General features: G+C 43.8%; 1 protein-coding gene across 2 annotated transcripts; it reads left to right on the top strand.

Moving 5' to 3' along the window:
- The first annotated feature begins 159 nt into the window (after positions 1-159).
- RFWD3 (ring finger and WD repeat domain 3) lies at positions 160-23784 on the top strand. Of its 2 annotated transcripts, none has more exons than XM_009470482.2 (13): positions 160-223; positions 2276-2663; positions 4027-4262; positions 6026-6126; positions 6247-6444; positions 8635-8726; positions 10915-11029; positions 16178-16406; positions 17610-17760; positions 20000-20176; positions 20777-20991; positions 21255-21472; positions 22087-23784. In XM_009470482.2, the coding sequence occupies exons 2-13, from the start codon at positions 2278-2280 to the stop codon at positions 22228-22230; spliced, it is 2262 nt and encodes a 753-aa protein (XP_009468757.2). In that variant the 5' UTR covers positions 160-223; positions 2276-2277; the 3' UTR covers positions 22231-23784. The 2 variants fall into 2 exon arrangements, with proteins under 2 accessions (XP_009468757.2, XP_087596521.1); XM_087740395.1 differs by lacking the exon at positions 160-223 and adding an exon at positions 731-829.
- Positions 23785-25383: the final 1599 nt, after the last annotated feature.

Here is a 25383-nt window from a genome sequence, read left to right as displayed (position 1 = left end):
CTCCCTACGGCACTGTGACCAATCAGAGCAGGCTCTGCCTCCCCTGCCCTCGCCCCCGTCAACTCCGTTCCCTCGGATAGACGGACGGAGAGACTGTCCAATGAGAAGGCTGGCTGGCTCCGGCTCGCCCAATAGAAGCGGGCGCAGCGGTGGCGGCTGACCAGTAGGGCGGCGGGGGTGGGGCGGCGCGGAGGCCGAGCGGGGCGGTTGGGTCCGCCGGCAGGTGAGCGAGGCGCGGCGGGGACCGTTCCCCCGGCTCGGGTCGGTGCCCCCGGCCCGGCGTCCCCCGAGCACCGCGGGCGCGGCTGGGCCTCCGCGGCCGGCTGCTGGGGAGCGGTGCGGGGTCCTGCCGCGGCCTGGCCTCTCGGGGGAGGCCTGGGTGGTGGCGGGCCGCGGCCTGAGGGGCTGCGAGGCGCCCGCGGGGAGCTCGGGGACGGCGTCCCGAGTGCTTGGGGTGCCTGCGGCTGTCGGAGGAGAAATCTCCCCCCTCCCGCGGCGCTTATGGTTCTTAGTTAAAAATAAGCGAACCCTGTAAAAAGCCAAAAATAAACCCATGCTTGTGGAGCGTGTGCTTAATTTTGGGCGGCGTTTGGGTTTTTTTTTGGTTAACTTTATGTCAAAGCGGGTGCAGCATAATAGCTCCCGGAGGCGTAGAGCAGGGCCTCTGCACCTTACGCTGACGTCTTACATTAACGTCTTTTTTTTTTAAATTAAGATATATGTCGGTTTAGTTAACCCACAATGGTGACTGTATTTTTAAGTCTCAAAGTTGACTTATGGGGAAACTAAAGGGTCTGTTATGCTTATAGGTGGCAATTTTATCATGAAGGTGAGTTTAGTGCTAGAGAAGCTGTACTTGATCATTGAATATTATTACATCTTGACTGTATGACTGTTCTGGTGGGAGGTGGCGCTTTACATCTATTTTTGGCCTAACTTGGGCTGAATTGGTAATTAGGACAAGAATTATAAAGTGATTCATAAGTTGGAACTTCTTAAAAGGTCTATAAAAATATGTCAGCATTAGTACATCCCCCTCTAGTAATTCTTGTATACATTTTCTAGTTATCCTTTGTACTAAAAGCCTTTGTTCTGTTTGCACAGCACCTAGCCTAATAAGTTCTGGTGTGTGCTTTGGGCTCTTAAATAATGCTGAAGGTCTACAATTCCCAAGGCCTTTCAGGTTTATGATTGCCTAAGTATTTTTTGAGAATGTGAATGACCTTCAGCAGCTTGCAGAATTTAATCCGCACCTCCTCCAAAAAAGGACTTTTTTTTTTTTTTGGTGTGCCTATTTATTCAATTAATGAAATAATCTTGAACTTTTTTTGTGTTGTAAGATTGCCTGTAGAACAGGGTGACTAAAGTGTTCTAATTTGGTGGCTGACAGCAGCAAAATAATTAGCCACGCACAGGCTGTTGTCTCCTTCTGGTTTTCTTCCAAACCTCAGGTACTACTTCTATTTAGGAGGTAACCGGAAATCTTTGTCCCAAAGATGTTTGCAGGACAACCATCCTTAAATACTATATGTGAGGTTTTACTGCAAATTTCATGTTTATCTAGTCTCAGGCTGAATACGGATCCACAAGTGCTGATGCTGTAGGTAACTTGCTACCCATGACGTCTCAGTTGTGGGTTCTGCTGTGATACCCTTTCTGGCTTGGCATGGTGTTGGTGAATATAAAGTAACTGAAAGGCCTGTTAAGTGAGCTGTGGGAAAGGGTTGCAGTGATCTGTTACTGTAATGGAATTTTATTTGAAGAAACTTGAAAATAAACCCACCTCCCGAGAGCAATGTGACGGACAAAGGACTGCATTGTAGAGCTTGTTCCTGGCAGTATAAGTGGGTGTTAGTGCAGTGCTGCTCACCATGGAGAATCTCTAGAATATTTCCAAACTCTGTTCTCCAAGATCCACATGAATTTATTGGCCAGTAAATGATGCCAGCAAGAAATCCTTAATGTTCCATGTTCATCTAAAGGCTTACTTAAGATGATTTTGCAGTGTACCTTTGGTGCTAGCTGCTGTTGAGCCAGAGACTTTGAGTCGAGGCCTCTGGGAGGGTGCTGCATGCCATGCCAGCTCACATACTTGTATCAACTTGAGATGGGTTAGCTCTGCTGCGTGTCTAAGGCAAAAGTACAAATTGTCTCTCGAGTCTGAATTCTAAAGGCTTTTGTAGTCACTGACTGCTGCACCTGATTCTTGCCACTGTCAGGCTAGAAGCAGGGTGCAGATTTGCAAATGCTAGTTGTCGTCTTCAACTCTTTGCAGAAATGGCTCAAGAAGAGATGGAAGTTGATCTCCAGTCAGCGGCTGGTTACTCTCTAGAGAACTTCAGGATGCTTCCCGCAGAGCCCTCTGGTCACGCAGCGCTGTCGTCCCGTGCTCCGGTGCGCAGTGAAGGAGGAGGCAGCAGCGTTACAGTTCTTCCTGCTGATGACGCTGTGGTCATACCAAATGCTGGTACAACGAGGGAAGCAGCTGCTGAGCTTGACCCACAGTTGAATCCTGCCTCGGCTCTTGACGGACTGCAGAGGCTACAAGGGGCATTTGATCCGCATCGGGCATTGCCTGTGCCACGGGTCACGCAGCGTCAGCGAGTGAGGAGAGCTCACAGGCAACAGAGAATTGGTGGTTCCCAAAGGACTGTCAGTGCCAGGTAAAGCAGAAATGAAATTGGGTCTGAACTGCACTCTTACCAAGTCTGGCATCAGTTTAAAACTGCCTTGCTTCCTGGCTTATAGAGCCCAGCTTAGTCCAGGTGTGTGGCTGTGGCCAAATTCTGGGCAGCTCACATACCATTTAAGCTCAAAATGGCACAGAGCTTTCCGATCTCTTCTTTGCTCTTGTTAAGTGAATCCCCCCATTAATTATGTTGGCAGTGGTGGTATTGACTTCTGAGCCCTTCTATGCTTTCCATCTTGCTTGCAGAGCCTCTGCTTGCACCGTTCCTGCTGCTCTGCCAGATCCTTGTCGGTGCTCCCTGCAGCAGTGCTGACTCTCGGCAGTTCCAGCCAGCATTTAGCTCAGTGGAGCTTGTGCTCTGTTTTGCATTTTGTGTTTGATTTGGGCATTGCCTGATTAGGTTTTCTGGTGACAATTGCCGCAGAAACTTTCACAAACATGCAGACTAATATTTTTTTGTAGGTTTTTTTTTGTTACCTCCAGGCAAAGAAAGTAAAAATTCTGTGTTTAATACCATTTGTGATGGGTTTAAAGGATGATGAGTGAGGATGCTCCAGCCAGAAAGAAATCCCCATTTGTGCTTTGTTTGGTTTTTGTCTCATCTTTGTAGCTTTTGTAAATGCCAAGGGTGAAATTATAATTAACTAGAGCATTGCCTTTAAATTCAGTGAGACCAAGAACTCCTCTCCTCCCAGATGATTAAACATAACTCTACTGTTTGCCCTTGGATTGCGTGTGAAGGTCGCTATAGTTCTCGGGGCTAGAAGGCAACCTGTCAAACTTCTGCTTCGAATCTGAAGGATAATTGAGATGATAACTGAACTGACGGAGGGAGAGGGGAGGATGTTTCTGTCCAGGGATGACGTTCCAGTAGAAAAGAAGAAGGGAAAGTAGAAAGACTAGGCACAAAGTAGGCAATGGAATGAGCCTCATGCATCTAATATTACCAGTGGCTGGGGGAACCAGGTCTGAGTTAGTATTGGAGGTACCGATTAGGAGTTCCTTAGGCTATTACTGAACAATGCTTCTTTGTTTTTCTTCTCTTCCACCACCACCCCACCCCAAAAGAAGACAATATCATTGTTGTAATGAGAGAGATTTTCTTTGAGCTGAGCAAAATGAATGGTTGCTGTATGATACCGCTGATTGTTCATAAAGTGGGCAATTGTATGGGATTGCCCCCTCTTACCAGAGAAAGTCTGTCTTGATAGCTTTGATACCTTCCTATTGCAGTCAGAGCCTAGGAATTTTGCTGCAAACAAGCATGGAGAAACAGGCTGAGTCTTTAGTTTACCTGAAATAACTGTGGGCTTTATTTCTTGCTTTTCTGGACTCAGGGCAGCATTGGACAGTTACTTTCAACTCAGCAGGACCCAAGAGCCAGCTACGGGACCAGTTCCACGTCTGGAGCGCTCACATATTGCGAGGGACAGCCACGAACACAGCTCAGATGAAACAATAGAAGTGAACGACTCTGACAGCAGCACTTCTGCTGAGGAGGAGGAAGCCGTGGAGGCTGCAGCACCGCTGTTACCGTCAGCCCAGGAGACACCTCCAGCAGCTAGCTCAGGAGGTTTGTGCTATATTTGAGCTGTGTAGAGGCATTTCAGAAACTCATCTTGCTGCTTCAAAACTCAGTGGGGAAATCCTTTTGAGCTTCACAACAGACGGTGCGAAGAGAGCATTATGCCCACAGCTGATGGGAGCAGGTTGCTACCACAAGGCTTTCTGGCAAACAGTTCCTAAGAGCAGTAGCAGCAATGGGTGATTGCTGTTGTAATGTTAAATACAATCTTTTTGCTATTTGCAGGCTGCTGCTTGTAAATAATCCTGGAAATGTTCAGAATAACTTCAAATTTAGAGGTCATTACTTAGCACACTTCTGCTGTTCTATATTATCAAAAGGTATTATTGAAGACATCAAGTCACATCTCTGGAGATCAGCAGTGCTTTCAGTTTTCAGAGGAGGGTCTGATTCAATATTTTTTAATTATTTGCGATTTCAGTCTGCTTCAGCTTAGAGTTTTCTTTTCATTCCTGTAACTTCTTGTGACAGTTATCTGAAGAGGTAGAGATATTTAGGATGGTGGGCTTTTGGCTTGTCTTTTTCTTTACTCTGCTTTTTCTGGCTTGCAATCCATTATCCAAACTCATGTTCACAGGCTACCATGCACTTCAGTGATATTGTTTGTGATGAACATATGCAGTTTATGTAAGAGTGACAAATAGTTAACTTGCTATTCAAGGTTATTGATGCCCAGAGAATGAGAACAATTTTTTTTTTTTTTTTTTTACTTCAGTCTCTAAGGAATGTCCTTATGTGTCACTCTCTGCCCTTAGGTTTGGTTTTGATTGGCCAGCCCACTGTGACACCTTTTTTTGAGGGTATATTTATGAAGTGTCTTCTGAACAGATCCATTCTGCTTGCTCTGAGCTAGTCTTACACGTGACAGGAGCTCAAGCTGTTAAGTGCTGTCTAATATTGTGTGAACATATGCTCTCTGTTGGGTTTTCCGGAATCCCCTTGCCTTTTTTGCTTATATAAGCTGCTGGTTTCTGTTCAGCCCTGAACCATAGAGGCTGAAAACTTTATTGACATGAGCCAGGGTTAGGTGCTACCTCTCCACTGGATCGAGAACATCTGCCTCGAATACTAACCGTGACTAATAACTTTTCTTTTGTCAGGAGATGGGAGGAGACAAGGATTTCTGCTTCTTTTTTACTGTGCTAGTGGTGGTAATCCAAACATAGTGTTTCTGTGTGCCCATGCTTCAACAGAAGGGCTGACAGAGGCCCGCCACAAAAACATATGGCCCAGCAGAATCGATAGTTCAGATAACTACCAGCTGGAAAACTGCTTAAGTTGGGGTGAATGGACAGATAGCATACGGTAAATGCTTTCTTGGCACATGAAATATGCATGCTTAGATCCCTTGGCAAAATAACTGCTGCATATCGGTGTCTGTCTTTCTGCAGGCGTAATGATGCAGGGGTGTAATCTTGCATCAACCTAACTATAGACCTGTGTGCAGATATGCTTGTTTCCAGCAGGTCAGAAAATCCTGACAACAATGGCTGTCTTTAAAAGACCTCTCCTTTTTCACTGAAATTCTACTGCTTTCTATAAAAGAAAACATGAAGTTCTTTAGTGCTACTGTTGATGGCTAGAAGGGCTTACACACAGACTGCCTGAACTTCAGTAACCAGGACACCAATCTGATGTAACCTGTGCCATTGTTGCACTGCTTATCTTATGCCCCGATGATTTCAGATCAAGTCAAGGAGAACTCCTTTTCCCCGTTATGTATCAGTTCATTTAAGCAACGCTTTCTGTAGTTTCCAGTCAGGTCCAAGCAGAGCCACCTCAGGCTTTGTCTCAAGCTTCTGCAGAACATGGAAGTCATGAAGATGAAGAGGCTGAAGTCCAGCAAAAGCAGGTAAGGTGGCCTAAATGCTTTAGGAGACAGATTAAATATGGTAAATGCTGCATTTGTCTAAAAAAAGTTGTGTGGTTTGGGTTTTTTTTGTTTTTTTTTTTTTTTAATTTTTAATCCTAGAGAACTCCGCTGAAGAAACTGGAATCATCAGTTCCTGTTGCACTCCTGGATGAGGAAGAAGGGGATACCTGTGCAATCTGCTTTGAGCAGTGGACCAATGCTGGGGACCACCGTCTCTCGGCATTGCGGTGTGGGCACCTGTTTGGTTACACCTGCATTGAGAGGTGGCTCAAGGGACAGGCAGGGAAGTGCCCCCAGGTAAAATGGACATTTATGTGCACTGCAAAGGACTTGCTATCGCATAACTTCTGCTGCAGGTGTGAGCACCATAATTGTTAAAACTGCTTGCTGCATGAAGAATCCACCTTTGCCTGCTGTTAGAAATAACAAAAATCACCATTATTTTGATGTAACTAGGCCAGGAACAACTAGCACTGCTTTAAAGGGAGGATTCTGACTCGAATTTTTCTCCTGAAGTAGAGCATTTGTGAGTAGCAACTCAGAAGTCTGAGAGTTCCAGTGCTAAACCTGTGATTGGTTTTAGAACGCTGCAGTGTGGTCCTGGATTGTGGGAATGGCAGACAGATTCCTAGAAGCAATTAACTAAGCATAAAGAATACGTTATTGGACAAGAAATCTGAGAACTGTTTTCAGTCGGTTAATCTTCTGTTTTGAACTGTATCTGCTTTTGCAGCCTTTAAGCAGGTCAGGTTGTTTAGGTAGCTTGCAGAGAGTGAACTGAGAAACAAGTTGCATCCTTTAATGTCCATTTGCAAGTGGTAGATCTGCTTTTTAAGGTGCGCTTTTCGGTTTTGTTTCCATGGGTAATATTGATCTCTTTCACTTAGGTCTCCATTTCTCTGTGATGTGCTTCCATTCCTTATTCCTTTTCTCCAGAAAGGAATGTTGACAAAGCATAGGTCAACGAGTACATTTTAAATAGGATTCAGTTCTGCTGCTTTCCAAGAGGGTGGCTGGAAGCCCAGGATTTCCTTGGCTTTGTCATTTTGAGAGCTTCCATGGTCTTGCTTGACTTTGTGCAGGATTCCCCCCTCTCAACAGGAAACTTCATGTTGATGTGCACTGTGATTAAACCTAAAGAATCACTGTTGCCATAGCAAAGGCCCAAACCTTATTTTTCTTATCCCTGTCAATTCTGTGTAAGCTTTTCTTCACGCAGTCCAGGCCCAGACAGAATTCTCAGAGACCTTCCCAGCATCTTTGCTCTTTGGAATTTTGAGACTGCTTTCTTCTTGAACCCTAACAACTTGTAAGGGATGCTTGCTCCTTCTTCCAGTGATGTAATTACTGAAAGCTTCCTGGGAGAACTTCTTGCTCTGGAGAGAACCTTGCAGCTAAATAATCTTCCCTTCATTTTCAGTCGCTGTCCTTTGCAACTGGGCATTCTCTAATTGAATAGCACAGAGTTGCTGTGCGCGGTGCTCTGTGTACTAAGTGGCTTGAGTGCGAGTTGTTGTGAATTGCAGCATTCCTGATCCTGCCAGTGACAGCTGCTGGCTGCCAGGAAAGCCGTCTTAGCCACTTACTGCTCTGCAAGGCAGTGCCTCATGAAGGGAGGGGGGTTGTCTGATCTGAAACTGTTGCCTGTGATATCTTCATGCTACTAAATAATAGAGAAGTCTGCGTTTTAAGTGCACGTAGTAATTTAACATTCAGCAGAGGTTACTTCATCTGAGTATTTACTGCCTCTTTTCTGATCAACAAAGTATATTCGCAAAACAGCGAGCTTGCAGATGCTATAACTTCTTCCAAGTCCCAACTCAGGGAGGTATTATCCCTTCTTTTTAAGGTGAATCTAAAGTACTAAATGGTCACAGCCAGATGCACAAAACTATTGAAATATCTGACTCCCTGTGTATCACTGAAATCAGTGGGATGTCAGTGTTTCATACCGACACTGGAATGCTTTTATGGATTTGGACCTATAGGATTTGATCAAAGGAATATAGTATGTAAATTACAGAGTTGGGAGTATACTCAGGGGTTCCCAAATCCTTGTCTGTTGGCCAAGCAGCCAGTCTTGATGTTTTCAAAATAGAAGTTGGGCTGGTGTCTCGTTTTAGATCTTTTTTCTGCCCCTTTGTCTGATTTCCTGCTCCCCCCACCCCAGAACTTACCTGACCATGCTGCTTTGCTGGTGCTTTAGCAGAACAAATTTAGTGGGAAGCAAGGAGATGCATTATTAAAGGTGCACAGGATACACGACCTAAACTGTTGTAGCCCCAGTTAGAGCTCTGGTGTCTGTATGAGGGAGTGTCTTGCAAACACACTTGTATGTTTGTGGTTTTGTGGACTTGTTTTCAAGTAGACAACCCCTCCCTTCAAAGCTGGAAGGATTTCTCAAAGTAATGCCTAGCAACCTGTAGGGATGCATGGTTTGGATAGTTAAAATCTCGTAGATGAACGGAACTTGTCTTTTATTTCCAGTGCAATAAGAAAGCAAAACGTTCTGACATTGTGATCCTGTATGCTCGTACTTTGAAAGCGCTGGATACCAGTGAACAGGAACGCATGAAAAGGTATGGAGTCTCCATGTAAAGATACGACCTCGCTGACTGCGTGCTTTTGAAAGCTGCTGTCTGGCTTCTATTTCTTGCTTTAATTTCCTGTATTGTCTCAAGCAATTTGTGCATTTCCTTGGGGATTATCGTGAGTATGGCTGGCTTAACAAACCAAGGCCGTGCTGGGTTGCATGTGTCTTACCCGGAAGGAGAATTTTCTTTTGGAACAGAATTCTTGAGTTTGCGCTTTGCGGCACTGAAATAGCAAAAGCTATCTTGTGCTGTATCCTGAAATGTCATCACAGGAGAACGTGCAGAGTCGTTGCCAAAAAGCCATATATTGCTAATTCATCATTAGGTGAGAAAAGTGAAGCATAGTTAGAAATGCAAGGGGGCTGAATAGCTGACCTTTTCTGCATGCATTAAACAGAGCAATCTCTCATATGAATCACTTTCCATCTTGCTTTGTCAAACTCTTCATGTAGCTTTACTTACAAAAGGTCAGTAAGCATTACTATGACTCTACTTCCCCCTCCAACTTAAATGTAGACTTTTTATTGAAAAAGGGAAAAGCAGGTATGAAAATGGGGACTAATTTCTTTTCAATAAGATGCTGTCACAGATACTATTTTGAAATTAAAAGGCCGCAGATATCCGAGTTCTCCTGAATCTTGTAGTGAATAGAATTTAATTGAGGTCTTCTTCACATGTCTGTAACTATACTGCAGTCTTTCAACAGAAACCTCACTATCCTGGTAATTATTAATCAGAAATGATTGAGGAGTAACTGTCATGAAGGGAAAATTGCTCTTCTGTCTAGGTTGCCACTGCCTGATGGTGTTTGAACTGTACCTTTAGAAGGATCACGCTTTTTTCTTTTTTTTTTTTTACTGGATTGACACTGCAAAACAAATGACAAATAAGATTTTTTTTTTTTCTTTCAAAAGCACAGAAGGCATTTGGGTGTTTAAATCTTGTCATCCCTCATGGAGAGGTAGTTGTCTAACTGCTGCTTGTGTCTCAGAATCTTGCTGCAGCCCTTCCCCACTTGCCCTACACCTCCTCTGCCTCCTGGTTTTGTTGGGAGGCAGACAGCGGTGACTGCCTGTCAGTCCAGTTAAGTTGCTGGCAGTGGCTGCTTTGTGGCACACAGCCACGAGTGGAGGACAAATGTAAACACCGATGCGTGCATCGATATTGTTTGCACATAGCCTTGAATTAGGTTTAAGATCATGGGTTTTGTTCTTCACATTCAAAAAAGCCAGCCTTCCGGCTCTGGGTACTTGTGTAAAATTCTGAATGTGTTTGCGATGGTTAAATAAAGCATTTCACCTGTTTCTTCTGCAGCAAAAAAATTGTGTGAAGACACTATAGGGAAATAACAGAATTCTGTGCTTGGTAAACATGCAAGGCTAGGTCTGTATATTTAGAAGGTGCTTAGGCAAGCTAGATCTCCCTGCACCTGAACTACTGAAATAACTGGAATATTGCAGCTTTTGAAGTGCAGAATGCAGTGATCAACATTATAGACCAATTGTGCAGATAACTTTAAGGAATACTGGTGTTTCTTCCCACTCTTTAGCTATTCCTTCATATGTAAAGCATATGTGAAAGAGAAATTGAAGTATGTTATCAAAACTGCTGCTGCTAAATTGTGTGTATGCACTTTTAGGCTCGAGGTGAGGCAGTAAGTACGGCTTCTGTATGGGCATTCACAGAGAATTTGCCCATATCTGTCTATTTCTGATACAGCTGTATTTCCTGAAATACAAAATTAGTTACTAGTAGTAGAAACAAGCTTGAAGATCTTACTGTGTTATAACTTGCTGTATTACTGACATGGTATATTACATGGACATTGATGGTATAGAATTTGCTGAACTGTTTCTGTAGGGAAAAAAAACTTGATTTCTCTTTCACTTTCTTCTCTTAAATTAGCACATTTGGAGAGGGTGAGGAGAAAGGCTGATGCTTCTATGGAACAACACTTAAATGAGTCATTCAGTACAATTGCATAACCAAGAACACCTCGAGGTGAATGTACTGGATGAGTGTGGTACCAGATTTTACTGTCACTTTTGAATTTACCTGAACAGGACTTGTGTTGGGATGAAGTCTGGGGATAGGAGTGGACAGCCCAGAGAAGCATCCTCAGGAATGCCTAGTCGTGAGGATTGCTTTTCTTGCTTTTCTCTTTTTCCTCCAGCTCTTTGGAAAAGGAGCAGTTGTTGCGGAGACAGGCAGAGCTGGAATCTGCACAGAGCCGTCTCCAGTTGCAGGTTTTGACAGACGAATGCAGCAAACTCCGCAAGCAAGTTCAGGTGAGTCTCATGCTACTAATACACAGGGATTCCCTTTCTCTTCAGCCTGTTTTTTGTGTGTTCCCTTAGAGGAGAGAAGACAGTCTTCCAGTTTTAATAAGCAGCAAGATTTCGTAAACTGAACTGGTGAATCATCAGGAGTATCCTAAACATCCCAGGCTGGCATAATCATGTATGCTACATAACACTGACTTTTTTTTTGTGCTTCGAAGACTTGATGGAAATTGCAAGTACAGCTTAGCAGTAGAGTTTTTTGGCTGCTGATGTTGCAGGTTCTTCCTCAGTTTTTGTGGTGCCTGGAAAGGCCTGGTAATACAGCGCAAACTTATTCTCGTCGTCTTTCTCTTAGCTGCATCAAAATAAGCTTTGAAAATTTCTATAGTAAACCTGTAATGGGACCTATTATTACTAGTTAGTCAGGAGCCTTTGAGAAGTAGCTTGTGAAGAGGTACGGCTATTTGCAAAAACAAAAGAAAACAACAAAAAAACACCGGTGTTTTGGTTTTTGTTTGGTTTTTTTGTGTGTGTGTGAAGGTCAGGCAACATTCTACTTAAGCACCTTCTGGTACCATGAGACCTGGCCTGTCAGTAGGGTAGGCTGTATGCATGGGCTGAACAGCTGCTAAGAGGCACCTCTGTCCCCTTAGAATACAAATTACTGAAAATAAATGACTGGTTGCTAAATGACTGCTTCCTTTCTGGCTCATGCAATACCGTGATATTTTGTAACCTATCACAGCTGCTTCTGCAGGAATTTTACAAATTGTGGACTTAACTCACAGTTGGAAGCACCAGTGATCTGGCATGTTCTACCAGTGCTAGGTTTTCCAATAGCCTGTTTCACAGCCAGTTTGCTGCTACTTTTGTTGTGTGAAGTAGATGATATCTAATCTTTCACTGTCTAGTAACTGACTTAATTTTATGCTTTTCTCTACTTCTGGGTTTTCTTATAGCCTTGGCTATTCATGTCTGTACATTAAGCAACATCCTCTTTGCTGAAGTCTTCCTGTGTGACGTAAGATAAGGCTTTATAAATTGCTTGCCTAAATTCTTGCATGAAGCTGTATGCTCATCAGAGCTAATAAGAAAATTGGTCCACTTTAAACTTCAGCTTAAGAAAAATGTGAATAAGATAAAACTGCGTGTCCATAATGTCTTCCTGCAATTCTTTTGGTGTTAAATGATAGAGTATCCAGTCTAAGTGAATTGAAGCCACATGTTATAAAGATTAAGTACCCTGTGTCCTTTAAGCTCTGTTTCAGTATTTATACTGCATTCATCACTGTCCTGTAGTGGTTAATGTGAATGCTGGAAGCAATTTTAAGGTGCTTGTTTATACTATGAACAAAATGAAAGTAAAACAACTTGCTGGGGAGCACAAAATCAGCAGGAAGTCTGGAATAAGTCTTTAAGCTGTTTGGTTATATTTTGAGCATATGCCTAATGAGGTCCTTGTCTTATGAGAGGTCATCTAGTAAAGCAACTGCTTGCATCGAATCGTTTAGGTCGGAAGGGACCTTAGTTGGGTAAGTTCAGCGTTGGGCTGGGTTGCTCAGGGCGCTGTCATGCCAGGTGTTGAGTGTGTGCAAGCAGATTGCACGGCCTCGCTGGACACCTCATTGTTTGACACCTCATTCTTTCACCATCCTCATTGAGAGGTGTTTTTTTTTTTTTTTTTTTTTCCCTTAACATCTAATCTGAATTTGCCTTGTTACATCTTGGGTTTGTTGCCCTGGTCCTTTCAACAAGCAATGTAACTAATGGCACCAGAAAACATGTTTTATTGGCATACAAAGCTGTAAGGCAATATAGAAAACAAAGTGCTGTGGGATTACAAAAGAAATGCATGAAATGCCCATGCACTCAGGGGGACATTTGGTATGGCAAAGTTCAGTTGCATAGAACTTTATTGGAATAGTTATGATGTTTGTTGGTTGCATACAAACCTTGCTGTCTGAAGTCTTACGGAAAGCAAATGCCATCGGTTTCCCCCCCCGCCTCCCCCAAAAGTCATTGTGTGAACCCTTTTTTGTTTCTAATGCGCTTGAGAGCTGTGCCTCATCAGCAGTCATGTCACTAGTTATGACCTTTTTTAGGTTTGTATGCATTTTTCCCTGCTCTTGTCCATTAACAGTCTTGTCCATTGTACTTTGTTATTGAAGTATTTAAGATGAGTGAAGCTAGAAAAGTGATATTTTTTTAAGTCTTTAGCTATATGAAAATATATGAGGAAAGGAACTTGAAGTTGAGGGGAGAGAGGGTAGGTAACTAACTAAAACTCTGGCAGAAAGCTCTCAACAGTGTTTCTGTACGTAACCCTGCAGTGTGTGCTGTGCTGAGCTATATGCTGCATGGCAGGTTCAGACTTGCATTTTGAAAACAGTGCTACTGAAGCCTTACTTTTGCCTGAAGTTTTACCTTTATGAGGACAAAGAACATGGGAATCAGATGTGAGCTACTGCAGTACTCCTCCTGAATCTGCCAAAATCTTCAGTAAAAGCTAACAATAAGAAAACAATTTCTGGCTTCTGGCATTAATACCACTTGATCAACTGGGGTAGGAGATTCATTCTTGCAAGTGGGAAACAGTAGCTCTGTTTGCATATGGAGCAGTAAAGGGAGGACTGGCAGGGAAATGACAGGAGATTGCATGCTGCTGTGGAGAAGAAAGCAAGTGTAACTGTGAGCCTTGCAGAGGTCAATTTATATTGCTCGATGTATAGGGAAAGCTTTTTTTAAATAGGATTTTCAGAGCATCCAAAAAGAATTGGATGGCAAAATACCAATAAAAATTTGTGAACCTAACACCTTTAGAAAAATTCAGGCTAATGGTTTTATTACATAAGTCTTTCATCTTTGTATTCACCTCCAGTTGATGTCTGGGGAAGATCTAGAAGAAATAAGTAAAACCTGATATTTCATTCAGCTGTTACTTATAGTGAAGCCATTTAAAAATGCTCTGTGTCCCTTTGACTGAATCTGAACCACAGGAAGGTGGAAGGCGGAATGCCTGTAGTGCTGCACTGTAGATTGAGGTTGTACAGTCATGTGTTTATTAAATGCAAGGCTAGGGCTGTGTAGGGCAAGACAGCAGACATGACTTCTGTAAGATCTGTGGGAGCACAGCCAGAGGGTGGCAGTCACTCGATAACTGCCTTTGTCTTTAAAGCTTCATATCAGCTCTTAAGACTGTAACCTAATACTCAAAACTGTTCTGAATTTGTTGTAGCTGATGGTTTTCTTTTCCTATTCATTGTGCTTTCCTGCTTCTACTTCTCATGCATACTCCTTAGGAAGACTTCTGTATATCCTCTTCTTTCCCCAACCTGTGTGACTGTGTTTATCACCACAATGGCAAGCTGAAACCTAGGAGGCAGTCATAGCCTGTGCAGAGAGACGGGTGTGCCCTCCAACACCACGCGTCAGGAAAACTCTGCAAACACCTTAAAGGAAGGTACAGGCTTACACTACCAGAAGAGTGTTCTTTTGAGCACAATTTGTGGAATTTGTTCTGCAATGCAACATTTCTATTCACCTTGGTAATGTGTCTCCAGTAAGACTTCCTGATTCTGCTGCGTTTGTCCATTGTGTTTAAATGTAAACATTGTACTAATAGTCCTTGTGGTTTTAATTGCCTGGTTTCCTTTTTAATAACTTGTGTAAAAGTTGAACGTTGAGTGCAGGAGACAAGGAGAGTTTTATAAACTCCTGAGAGCAACAAATAATTTTAATCTCTTCTGACCCTCAGTGGTGGTAGTATCCTCCTGCCTTTCAGAAATAATGAGTTTATTAAATTTTTGATTAAAAGTCACTTTCTTCTAAGTTACCTGTGTTTTCACTGACAGCCGATTCTAAGCCCAAAGCTGTAGCTTCCATCATAAGCATCCCCCACACCTCTTCCTCCCCAGGTTGCTTTGTCTTTGCTTGCTCTAATGGGATCATCTTGAGTCTTCAGCTTTGATTTTTTTTTTTTTTAATTCCCTTGGGGAATTTGCAATCCACTTGATGCAAAACAGATCAGACCTCTGTACAATACCAGAACTGTTCTCCTCTTGAGCAGTTTCCAAAAGTTATAGGTCTTGATGATAACTATTAATGTAGAGCTTGATCTTTGATCTTGCCTCTTTGAGAACTGCTGCCTTTGCGTAGACATGAGTTAAGTGGTAGTGACTGGTTCAATATTGAAGCTAGCTTGCAATCTACTAATATATTCATAATATCACTCTTGTGGCCCTTAATTGTTTAAAAATTACATAGTATTTGAAGCATAATCTATGTCACTCAGACAACAGAAAGCAAGTAGCAATTTTCTTTATATACACTCCCTCTAATATCTCTGGGGTTCTGTACTGTCTGGTTTTGCCCTTGGATTACAAGAAGTTGGTCAACATGCTTTTTTGGGGAGCATTTTTAGTCGACTCACAATATGCCAGTGACTACTCGCATACCCACCTCGCCCCTAATGATCTCTGTGGAAAAAGGGCTTCTTAGAATACCTTGTGGCTGATGGAAGCTGTCCTTGGCTATGTCTCTGCTGAGCGTCCTTGATAATTCATCAGTTGAGGTGGAGGAAGAGGCAGGGAGGAGGTAGCAGAAAACAGGGATGGAGCTCTTGAGAGTTGTGTCGTTCCTGGAATTTGCTGCCCAGGGCTTACAAGAACAGCGTCATCTTCATTAAATAGACTGACTTGTTTCCTGCAACACCTTTTATATTGAAACTTGGGCTTTTATTTTTTTTATGGGGTATTCTGGAAATTCTGGAAAATGGTTCTAATTGACTTTCTCTTGTGGTTTAGCTGCATGTAATACTTGGCAGTTCATTCTTTTCTAAACAGCATTGATCTGGTAATAATTGTTACTGGCTTTTATGTGTTGCCCAAGAGCCCTCTGTCTCACAGGATCTAATACATACAATAACAGACTTTGAGTACATTCTGCCAGAACTTGCATAGCATTTTGAATGCTTTTGTTGCTCACTGTCATAGTCAGCGGACTTGCAAATCCAGCATTTCAGGAACAGCGTGGAAATTGGACCACATTCTCCCTCTTTATCCGAGAACAAGTACAGCTGGAGCATCTGGAACAGATAGCACAGTAGGTTCCATTGCCAGTGATGCATTAAACCTCTTTGGGTCTTTTTCTTTGCAGGAGCTGAAGGCTCTGGTGGCCCAGCACAATGTGAGTGCTTCTCAACAACCTGGCAGCTCCCGCAACTGCCTCCCAGGCAGCCTCCCCTCCAGCCAAAGTCAGCGCAAATACCACTTGGAAAAGGTTTTTGTGGTGTCTCAGACTGGGAACTGCAGAGTAATGGCGTACTGTGACTCGCTGAGTTGTCTTGTGGTATCACAGCCTTCTCCACAGTCTACTTTTATTCCTGGTAATTAAGCAAGTCAAAATTTAGGGGTTCATAGGTGAAAGTTACATGCATGTTCTACTTGTTCCCTGCTCCCCCTTCTCTTGCTTGACCTTCCCATGTGCCTTGTAAACTGGGAATACTCGTAAGACTCCCTGTAGTTCATCTGGCCCCTGCATTGGTAACTTCTGCCTAGTGAGGTGGCTTGTTTCCCCCATCACCTCTACAGCAGAATCCTGGCAGAGGGTCTCTGGCCCTACTGCTGAAGTGCCGCATCCACAAGAAGGTAAAAGGTGTGTCTGGTACTGCTTCCAAAGGTGGCCCTTCTGAAAGAACAAGGGGCCTGAGCACTAGGGCATGCGGAGAAGCTTCCAGTGCTTGAGTGAGAAACATTGCTCCCCAAATTGTAGGTGGATTGATCCACATGCAGCTGATTTGTCAGTACTCTTTAAAAAAAGAAAAGAAAAAACAAAAGCAAGAAACTTTTAATATGAATGATAGGAGCACTGTTTCCCAGTGAGGAAATAGGAAGCCAAGAAGTCATGGGCAGCCCTGTTTCTGTCGCACTGTTATGGCCAGGGGCAAGTGACCTGACATCTGGACCAGGGCCAACTTGCTTTTTCAATGAAATAGATGTAGCATTAGGAGTCTGAGAGAGTTTATTTGCGAAGTACTTCAGTGCTTTCTGAATGATGAAACTTACTTTATTTGGTTAATGGTTCGGAGACTAATATGCCTTACCTAGGCATAACAAAATTGTTTTCTGCATTCAACTGACCTTATTTTTCTGGCTTTTGGAACCAAGGAATGAATCTCTGAATGGAGGCTTTGTGGTGACTCTTGTAGCACACAGGTTAAGTTCACCTGTAAGCATTCTTTGTAGTGGCACTTGTTCTCTTAAATAGCCATGTAATCCTAGTGTGTGTGTTTTTATCTAAGCAAGAAGGTCTTTGAAGAAACTGGCTAAAGAGCAGCAGCCTCTTGTAACAACAATTCTAACACTGATATTGAGTTTGCTCTTGCTGGCTGGGATCATTAGGGATTTAGCCCTGTTGCTGTTTGAACTGAAGAATGATTTGTGGCAGTTCTTACCCAGAACAGCAAATAACTTTTATGTCTTCATCCCACCACAGGCTTCAGTACAGGCAATGTAGTTCTGGCATAGAATTGCTACTTCTACATGTATGCCGCTTCACGATAACCTGCTTTATCCTTCTTCTGTGACAGGTTGCGGTGTTAAGATGATGAGCGTGGCCAACCTGAAGAGCAGTCAGTACATCCCCATCCATAGTAAACAGATTCGGGGACTGGCTTTTGGCAGTCGAGCAGATGGCTTGCTGCTCTCTGCTGCTCTGGACAACACTCTCAAACTTACCAGGTGAGCCCTGCTGGGGAGAGCAACCTGTCCCAGTGGAGTTCTGCTACGTGCAAGAGACTGGATTGGATTTTGTTCTGTCTTGCTAAAATGTCTTGCAGCACTTGCTGTCTGCTTTCCAAAAGATGCTGCTAAGATGAGATCAGGTCTGCATATTCTTCCTGCATGTGGGAACTAACAAGAGGGGAAGACTTGTTCGTGCTTTCGGACCTTCTAGGTGGAGGTGTTACGGAGCTACCTGGCTGTGATTCTTTTCCCATGGAGAACTTGGTGGAAAACAAGTAATTCAGCACAGATTGGCCAAGTTGTGTTGAGAACATAAGTAGTGTAATGTATAGATGTGAAATTCACTGTCCACTTGGTTTTCTGTTACTGCAGGGAAATGTGAAGCATGGGAACTCGTATGGCCTAAAACAGAAACAAGGGGTGTTTAGGCTGGGCACTTTCTTCCCTGCACTAATGTTGGCTTCTCTGACTTTAAACTTCTTGTAGAGCATGGAATTAATCTGGGATGTGAAATGCGTAGATAGCGTTGTTGAGCACGTGCTAGAGGAACATAGGTTCTCTAGAGCTAGCGGAGACTTAAAGCAGCAGGTTGGAGGCTAATTATGCAGAGGCTGAGAGAAAACTGTGTCCAGTCCTGGTAGAATTTACAGCTATGAGTGTATTTTCTTGCTACTCTGCTGCTCTTCAATCTTAAGTGTAAGCTGTCTCAAAACTTTGTTGGCTCATTGATTCTTATTGAGCTATTAACACATTTATGCACGTCTGCCTGTCAGTTAGTATAGGGTTAGGCAGGATACGTGTCTGTTATATGACTGATTAGTCCCAATTCTTTCCCCTGAGTGAAGCAATGAAGAAAACTTAATCCTGCAGCAAAAATTTAAAGAATGTTGCTTTCCTGTTACTTTGAAATGTTTGCTAGACTAGTTAAAAGTAAACAAAACTGTCTCTGATGCTGAAGTCAGTGTGCCAGATTTCTAACCGATGAGGTTGATATTCTTTTCATGGTTTAATCTGGAGAGCAGCTTCTCATCACAGTATCTGCTCAGACACTTGACTCCCGTATCTGCCTCTCACTGCCTGGTTGGCTGCATTGGAACTTGTGATCCTCTTGCCTTTGTGCTTGATCCCAGAATGTCTTGGAGTTAAGTACTTGCTTCTGCAGCATCTTCATACTTCTTTCAGTTTCCCTCTGAAAGAAAAGCTCCCCTTTGGTCATCTTTCTTCTCTATTTACTGATTTCATAGTCATCCTAGCAAAAGAAATTATCTAAGATGTCCTTAAGTCTCCTATTCTGGCTTGCAAGTGTTTAAAACAGCACCATAACTTTGGGTTTTTTCCTGTTGCTTTGAACCAGTCACTGTTCTGATATCAAATTCCCTGTTAGTTTTTCCCCAGCCAGGTTTGTCTTTGTGGTTGTTCCCCTTGTACTTAACCTGGGAGCAATTACTTGCTTCTCTGGAGTTCTGAGCATAATCGCCTTCCCCAGGGAGAAACCCACGTCTTGTAAAGGATATCCAGAGTTACTTTGATACGTGCTGTCTTCTGTCTTCCACTGTTCTCAATGTGCTGAGCCTATGTTGACAACGCCGCCCTTTGGTGTCAGATTAGAATGTATTTGCAACTTCATATGCTATTCTGGGTTGTGCCCCTCTGTGTACTCCCCTCTTCTTCCTTCTACAAATTGAGTTTCTAAAGAACTAATGCTATAAATGGGCTTTTAACTGTCTTTACCCCACTCACTGTCTCACTCTTGCTTAAACTGGATTCTTTTGAGGCATAAGCACTGTTCCTCTCATGTAAAAAGAAGGGAATAATTAATGAGAGATGTAATCTGAAGAGATGAGCCCTGTGGTCTCAGGAATATGCGATATTACGGGATTACGCTAGAGTCACTTCTCCTAATTGTTTCCAGAAAAGTAACTTAGCTTTCTCTTTCCAGTAAGGCAGCCGAGACCCTGCTCTGAGATTTCCTTTCCCAGTCTCCAAAGATCAATCTGGAAAAAGAAGCATTGGCCTAGAAGAATTATAAATCACTTGACGATATTCAAGTGATTATTCTGTCTAGATTTTCCAGATGCATGTCTGGAGTAAAGGAGGAGTTAATTCAGAATTCAGTCTAAAGAGAGATGCTTCTGTCTAAAGACTTTAAAAAGCTAGAATTGCTTACCTTAATTATGCTATTTTCTCATCAGTAGATGCTTGTGCAATGGGCCAACACTTTGCTTTTCTTCTGCAGCTTGGCAACAAATACTGTGGTGCAGACATACAATGCTGGCCGTCCTGTCTGGAGCTGCTGCTGGTGTCTCGATGATACAAACTACATCTACGCCGGGTTGGTCAATGGCTCTATCATGATATATGATTTGAGAGACACAAACTCTCATGTCCAGGAACTAGTCCCTCAGAAGTCCAGGTATGGCATAGGATTTTTCATTCCTCTCAGCTTCACTAACATACAGTAAGCTGAAAATAGCTTCTTCCCTAAATCACACAGCAATTGTAATAGTTTAAATTGTTTTATATGATTCTCTTGTTCAAAAATTCAAATTTAGCACAGTTGTGAGAAGTCTCTCATAACTTAGTACGAGTGCTTGGCACCTGCATCTTTTTAAGGCACACAGTGGTTGGAAATAGACCCACTGGTCAAGCCTAAGCAGGAGAACTGAATTTGTTTTGGAGCTGGGTTTAGTATTTAATTTGGAAAGGACAAATTACAAAGAGGTGTGAGATGCTGGTACTTCCATCTCTTCTACTCAGGGAATCAAATGCTGATTTACATGCATCTGATGTGTGCTGTCTGATGCTTCTTTAAAACATAAAGCTCAGTAGTTAAGTTGAATTTCACTTATCCTTGACAAACCCATTGGGGTTCCTTGCTTGAAGGACCGTTTTGTAGCCTGCTTAGGCCTTTTCTTTGCAATGTGGTTGGAGAGACGGGAGCTCTGAGGCGGTGAGGCAGACTGCCAGCATGGCTGCAGCTGGCAGCACTGCCTCTTGCCAATTACACTTTCAGGTGCCCCATGGTATCGCTGTCCTATCTGCCCCGGATGGCCTCAGCGTCACTGCCTTATGGTGGAATATTAGCTGGGACCTTGGAAGGAGCCTGCTTTTGGGAACAGAAAGCTGGCAACTCCTACCGGCCTCATCACCTGCCACTGGAACCTGGAGGATGCATCGATATTCAAACAGAGATCAGCACACGGCACTGCCTCGCGACATACAGGCCTAGTACGTAACCGCGTGCATCTGCAATGTGCTTTTCATTGCCGTGCTGGCCTGCTGTTTGTTGAGCTCAACAGCAGCTTTGGTGCTGAGGGCACAGCAGAAATGTAATACCTGCCCTAGCCAGAGCAGTGAGCATCTGCACTTAGATAAGAACTGGGTGAGGGCAAAAGGAGGCAGCTGCAGGGTGGTGGTGCTTGTATTCCTACAGTTAAAACTCATCTGCAATTACGTTTTCCAAAGGTTACGTTTTTATTTCTGCCACGCAGGTAAAAATAACCCATGTGTGCGTTGTGTGATGATGGAACTGACTTGCAGCCCGCTGACAGAAGCCTCTGAAGATGTGGTGTGTTCTTCTAATCCGGTTCAGACTTTCAGTGCTGGGCCCACCTGCAAGTTGCTGACCAAGAATGCCATTTTTCAGAGCCCGGAGGAGGATGGCAGCGTCTTTGTGTGTGCTGGTGATGAGGCATCTAATTCTGCCCTGGTATCTCTCGTTCCTTTCAGTGTGGCGGAGGGTTTTATTGCAATTCTTAGGAGAGAAGCCTTGTCAGTCACAGCATCAGTGTGTTTTGGTGGGAACTGTCTTGTCACACACATTACCCTGTTGTACTTGCTATAGCAGGTGTAACTTTCTGATAGCGTGGGACGCTCAATATTAGCCAAGGCCTGTGGTCCACATCCATCAAAAGGAATGCAGGCAGCGAGCCCCTGATGTCCACCAGAGGAATGCAGTTGGGCACACTGGCACAACTGGGCACTGTAACTGGTGTAACGGGGACTTGGTGGGATAGCTAATGTAAGTGCTGTGAGGCATGGACGCAGGCTCTTCAGGAATGACAGGGAAGATGAGGAGAAGGGTTGCCCTTTGTATGAAAAAGCAGCTCAGATGCAGAGGGTGGACAAGAGGCTGCACAAGAGCTCATGAGCCAGGGTCAGAGGAGAGGGCAGTCAGGGTCTGTTAAAGACCATCCAAGCAGTGTGAAAGTAGAGAAGGGGTCCTGTAAGTAACTCAAGGGAAGTCTTTTCTCTAGAGAGAGGAAGCTCTGTTTTGGATGGGAGGGGTGAATCCTGCAGTCTCTGACCTTGTCTATCCCACAGCTATGGGATGCTGGAAGTGGCTCCTTGCTGCAGAAGCTGCAGGCTGACCTGCCTGTGCTGGGTATCTGCCCCTTGGAAGTGAACCAAACTCACCTCCTGGCTACTCTGACTGAGAAGACGGTGAAGATCTACAAGTGGCAGTGAGAGCGGTCCCTATGCCTGCTGCTACAGAGAGGCTTTCCAAATATGCTGCTGATTGACCCTACACAACCGCTCGGTCCCAGGCCCTGCTGTCCTGCCTGTGCTGCTTACAGGAGATGGGAACTGCCACAGCACCTTTCTGGCAGTAGGCAGGAACTGGGATGTGCCGGTGCCTGGAGCAATTCCTTTCTTCCGCCATCTTCCTTTTTAGGTCTGCCCTTATTTCTTCTTTGGTCAATTTTCTTCAGTGAAACTCTGCAAGCTGCCTCAGCACAGCAATAATTCTTGGACTGTCTCCAGCGTGTGTTGCTGCACTTTTTTCCAGTGTGAATACAGCTAGGGACTTGCAAATCTCTTCTATGAATCAACAAAGTAAGAGGAACTTGAAGACTTGAGACTCCCACTGCACTTTCTCGTGGAGTCCTGCTGTGATCACTGGGTGATGAAAAGGTGGCAATACTGGCATCTCGCTAGCGTTGCTGATACTCAGTGTAAAAGCAAGTCACTGCTTTAGGAAACATACTCCCATGTTCTTTTGAAGGTCTAGGGTCAGTTTGCAGTTACTCCCTGATGAGGACAGACCCTGTTTTGTGGCCATGGAGAGAACAGCCTTGGAAGAATCTACAGAGAACCTTTCTTTTGTGTTTTGTTTTGTTGATTTTTTTCATAAGCATATAATTTGCACTGTAATTCCTTAATTCTCTGCCCTCATTTCCTTCCCCTTCTCTCTTCTCTGCTTCACCTGCAAGCAAACTTGGACAGTTTGGTTGTGGAAAATGAAACTAGAGAAGTACAGGTAAAGAGGAGGAGATGATTCTTGTACTGTTGGCTGCTGAAGTCCATGGTGTCCTTCCTTAAAGACAGCAATGTACTGAAACGGGCAGTACCTTGGAAAAGAATACTGGCTGCTTTTCTTAAGTGGCATGGTTTGTTTTTTCTCCCCCCTCCCGTTTGAGGAACTGGTGGAAACTCAGGGATTTCATCAGCTTGCTTTCACTGACCCTTTGCCTTCCTTAAGTCATAGTTGCCGGCTCACCAGCCGGTCACAGCTAGCTTCCAGTTGTATTTGTGTGCAAATGTGCTGCAGACTTGCTGGTTTACGTAAATCTGAGCCCATCGGGTGGGATCAGAGGTCAGGAGATGTGTGCTGGCCAGGCGGGCTCTCAGCACCCTTACCATAAATATCCCGAGGGGTGTGAGAATGTTTATCTCCAGGTCAGATCATGAAAGAGGACTTAGGTTTCATTTTATGTTTAACGAAAGCAAACTCACAAGGATGTAGGAAGCTGCAAGGCAGTTCCCTGTGCTGGAAACTTACCCCTCGGCATGCCTCTGGCTGTGGTCAGCAGCATCCGTCCTGTTCGGATTGAGTGTGCCACCACTTAAACTGCCAGAACAATTTTATTTTCTGAAGTCGGGAGCTTGCACAGTATGATCCTGTTTGTCTTCCCCCTTAAAAATGAGATTAAGATCTCTGCTTAACTTTATATTTTTCTGTATAGTATTTTGTTCCTATATTTTTATATACTGTAAAAATAAAGCGTTTATAGTTATCAAATATAACTGGTGCTGCTGTACTTTAAAAATGTCTCGGTGATATACACTGCATATCTTGTGAACATAAACAAGCATTCCCATGTGCAGGTAAGGTTTCTCGTGCTTTCTATTACTTCTAAGTCATGCTGAGCTTCAGACTGAAATAATGGAGGCTTTTAGTGAATGAAGAGTCCTCACTGAACCGTGCTGCTCTGAGCAGGTGAGGGGAAAGGAAAGGGTTGGGCAAAGTCAGGCCGCGCACCTGCGACTTCCTTTTAAGTGGCAATAAATTAACTGGAAATAAATTCACTGACGTGAGACTTTTTGGCATTTTAACAATGATGAGGGTTAGTAGAAAGAATAACATTGTGAGAAGGCTTCCGGTAACACCAGTTAAAACCAGAAGGAGCAGGCTGCTCTCTGCCAACTTAGTGCAATGAGCTGCTTGTTCTCGGCCGTTTTGAGGCACCATTTATGCTCAGTCAACTCCAACCCCTTCTGCCCGCAAGAAATTTGGAAAAATTTAAACATGCACAGAAAAAGGAATTAAAAGGCCTCTCAGCTTTTGATTTTTTTTTTCTAGGTAGCACTTGTTTTCTACTTTATAGTGCCCTACAGGAATAAGAGGAACTTAAATGCTATTAAAATAATAATGGAAGATGACACTTCCATGTTCTCTCAGTTTTCAAATCCAGAGTTTAAGACAATTTTCAAAGATTTGAGATGTGAAGAACCTGGTAACACTGGTCACAGGTTTGCAGCAGGCTCCAGGAAAGAGCACCTAAATTGTGTGCAGAAAGCCATCAGCATCGAGGACTGAAAAAAGGTCAAATGTGTTAATTAAATATGTGTTCATCTCTCTCTGGAGTCAATGGGGCAGATTCTGGGATGGAAGGAAGGAAAAATCAGTGCCTGCACGATGCAGGGCAGCTGTCGTTAGAGGCTGAGCTGTCTCACTGGTGTTTTAGGCAATAAGCCACTGTGTGGCTATTTCTGCCTCTGTCTCTGGGAAGATCTTGTTATCGTGGAGCAGGGCGGCCCCTCGGCAATTCCTGTAGTAAATCTGATGTGAGGCGATAGGTAAAGCCAGGCAGCGCCGTGGCTCCTGCAGACTGGCCTCGCTCTTAGCAGCGCATAGGCATTTTTAAATTTTTTTTTCTTTCCAGAATGTTGCAGGGGAGCACCTTTCTGAATTTTAATTCTTGTAAAACCAGGCCTGAGGGACAGCACAGCACTGGCCAGACCTGGCTGTGGTGGCAGCTTGGCAGGAAAACCAGTTTGTAGCGACTCAGGGGTGAGATTTCAACAAATATAACAAGAAATGTTGCAGCTGACGAAAGGTAGTGCTAAAGAAGCGTGAGCACAGCTTGGTGTGCGGGCACGCAAGGCAGGACCTGCCAGCGCTTCCCTTGGCTCTGGCTGTGACTGCTGCTTCCCGGAGGGCGGGAAAGCGGCTATTTTATGTGTCCCGAACGAAACTGGATTAAAACCAGGCAATGCAGCAAGTGAAACAAGCAGCTTAATCTGAACCTTGTTACACTGACGTAGCCAGAGCATCCCAGTGGGATTTCATTTCGTTCTCCTTTTGGTTTGCAAGGGGAAGTGGCAAGATTTTCTGCT

The sequence above is a fragment of the Nipponia nippon genome, unplaced genomic scaffold (genome assembly GCF_047370975.1).
Source record: "Nipponia nippon isolate SJK-2023a ecotype South Korea unplaced genomic scaffold, ASM4737097v1 scaffold_7, whole genome shotgun sequence".
Taxonomy (NCBI): Eukaryota; Metazoa; Chordata; class Aves; order Pelecaniformes; family Threskiornithidae; genus Nipponia; species Nipponia nippon.
The sequence above is the reverse complement of the archived record's forward strand: the minus strand, read 5'-3'. Positions and strand labels throughout refer to the sequence as shown.

Excerpts from the sequence above, each read along its gene's own strand:
- RFWD3 (XM_009470482.2), top strand. The coding sequence starts at position 2,278 with ATGGCTCAAGAAGAGATGGAAGTTGATCTCCAGTCAGCGGCTGGTTAC. Across the intron at positions 6,445-8,634 it reads AGGCAGGGAAGTGCCCCCAG|TGCAATAAGAAAGCAAAACG; the intron begins GTAAAATGGACA and ends TTTTATTTCCAG. Across the intron at positions 8,727-10,914 it reads GAACAGGAACGCATGAAAAG|CTCTTTGGAAAAGGAGCAGT; the intron begins GTATGGAGTCTC and ends TTTTTCCTCCAG.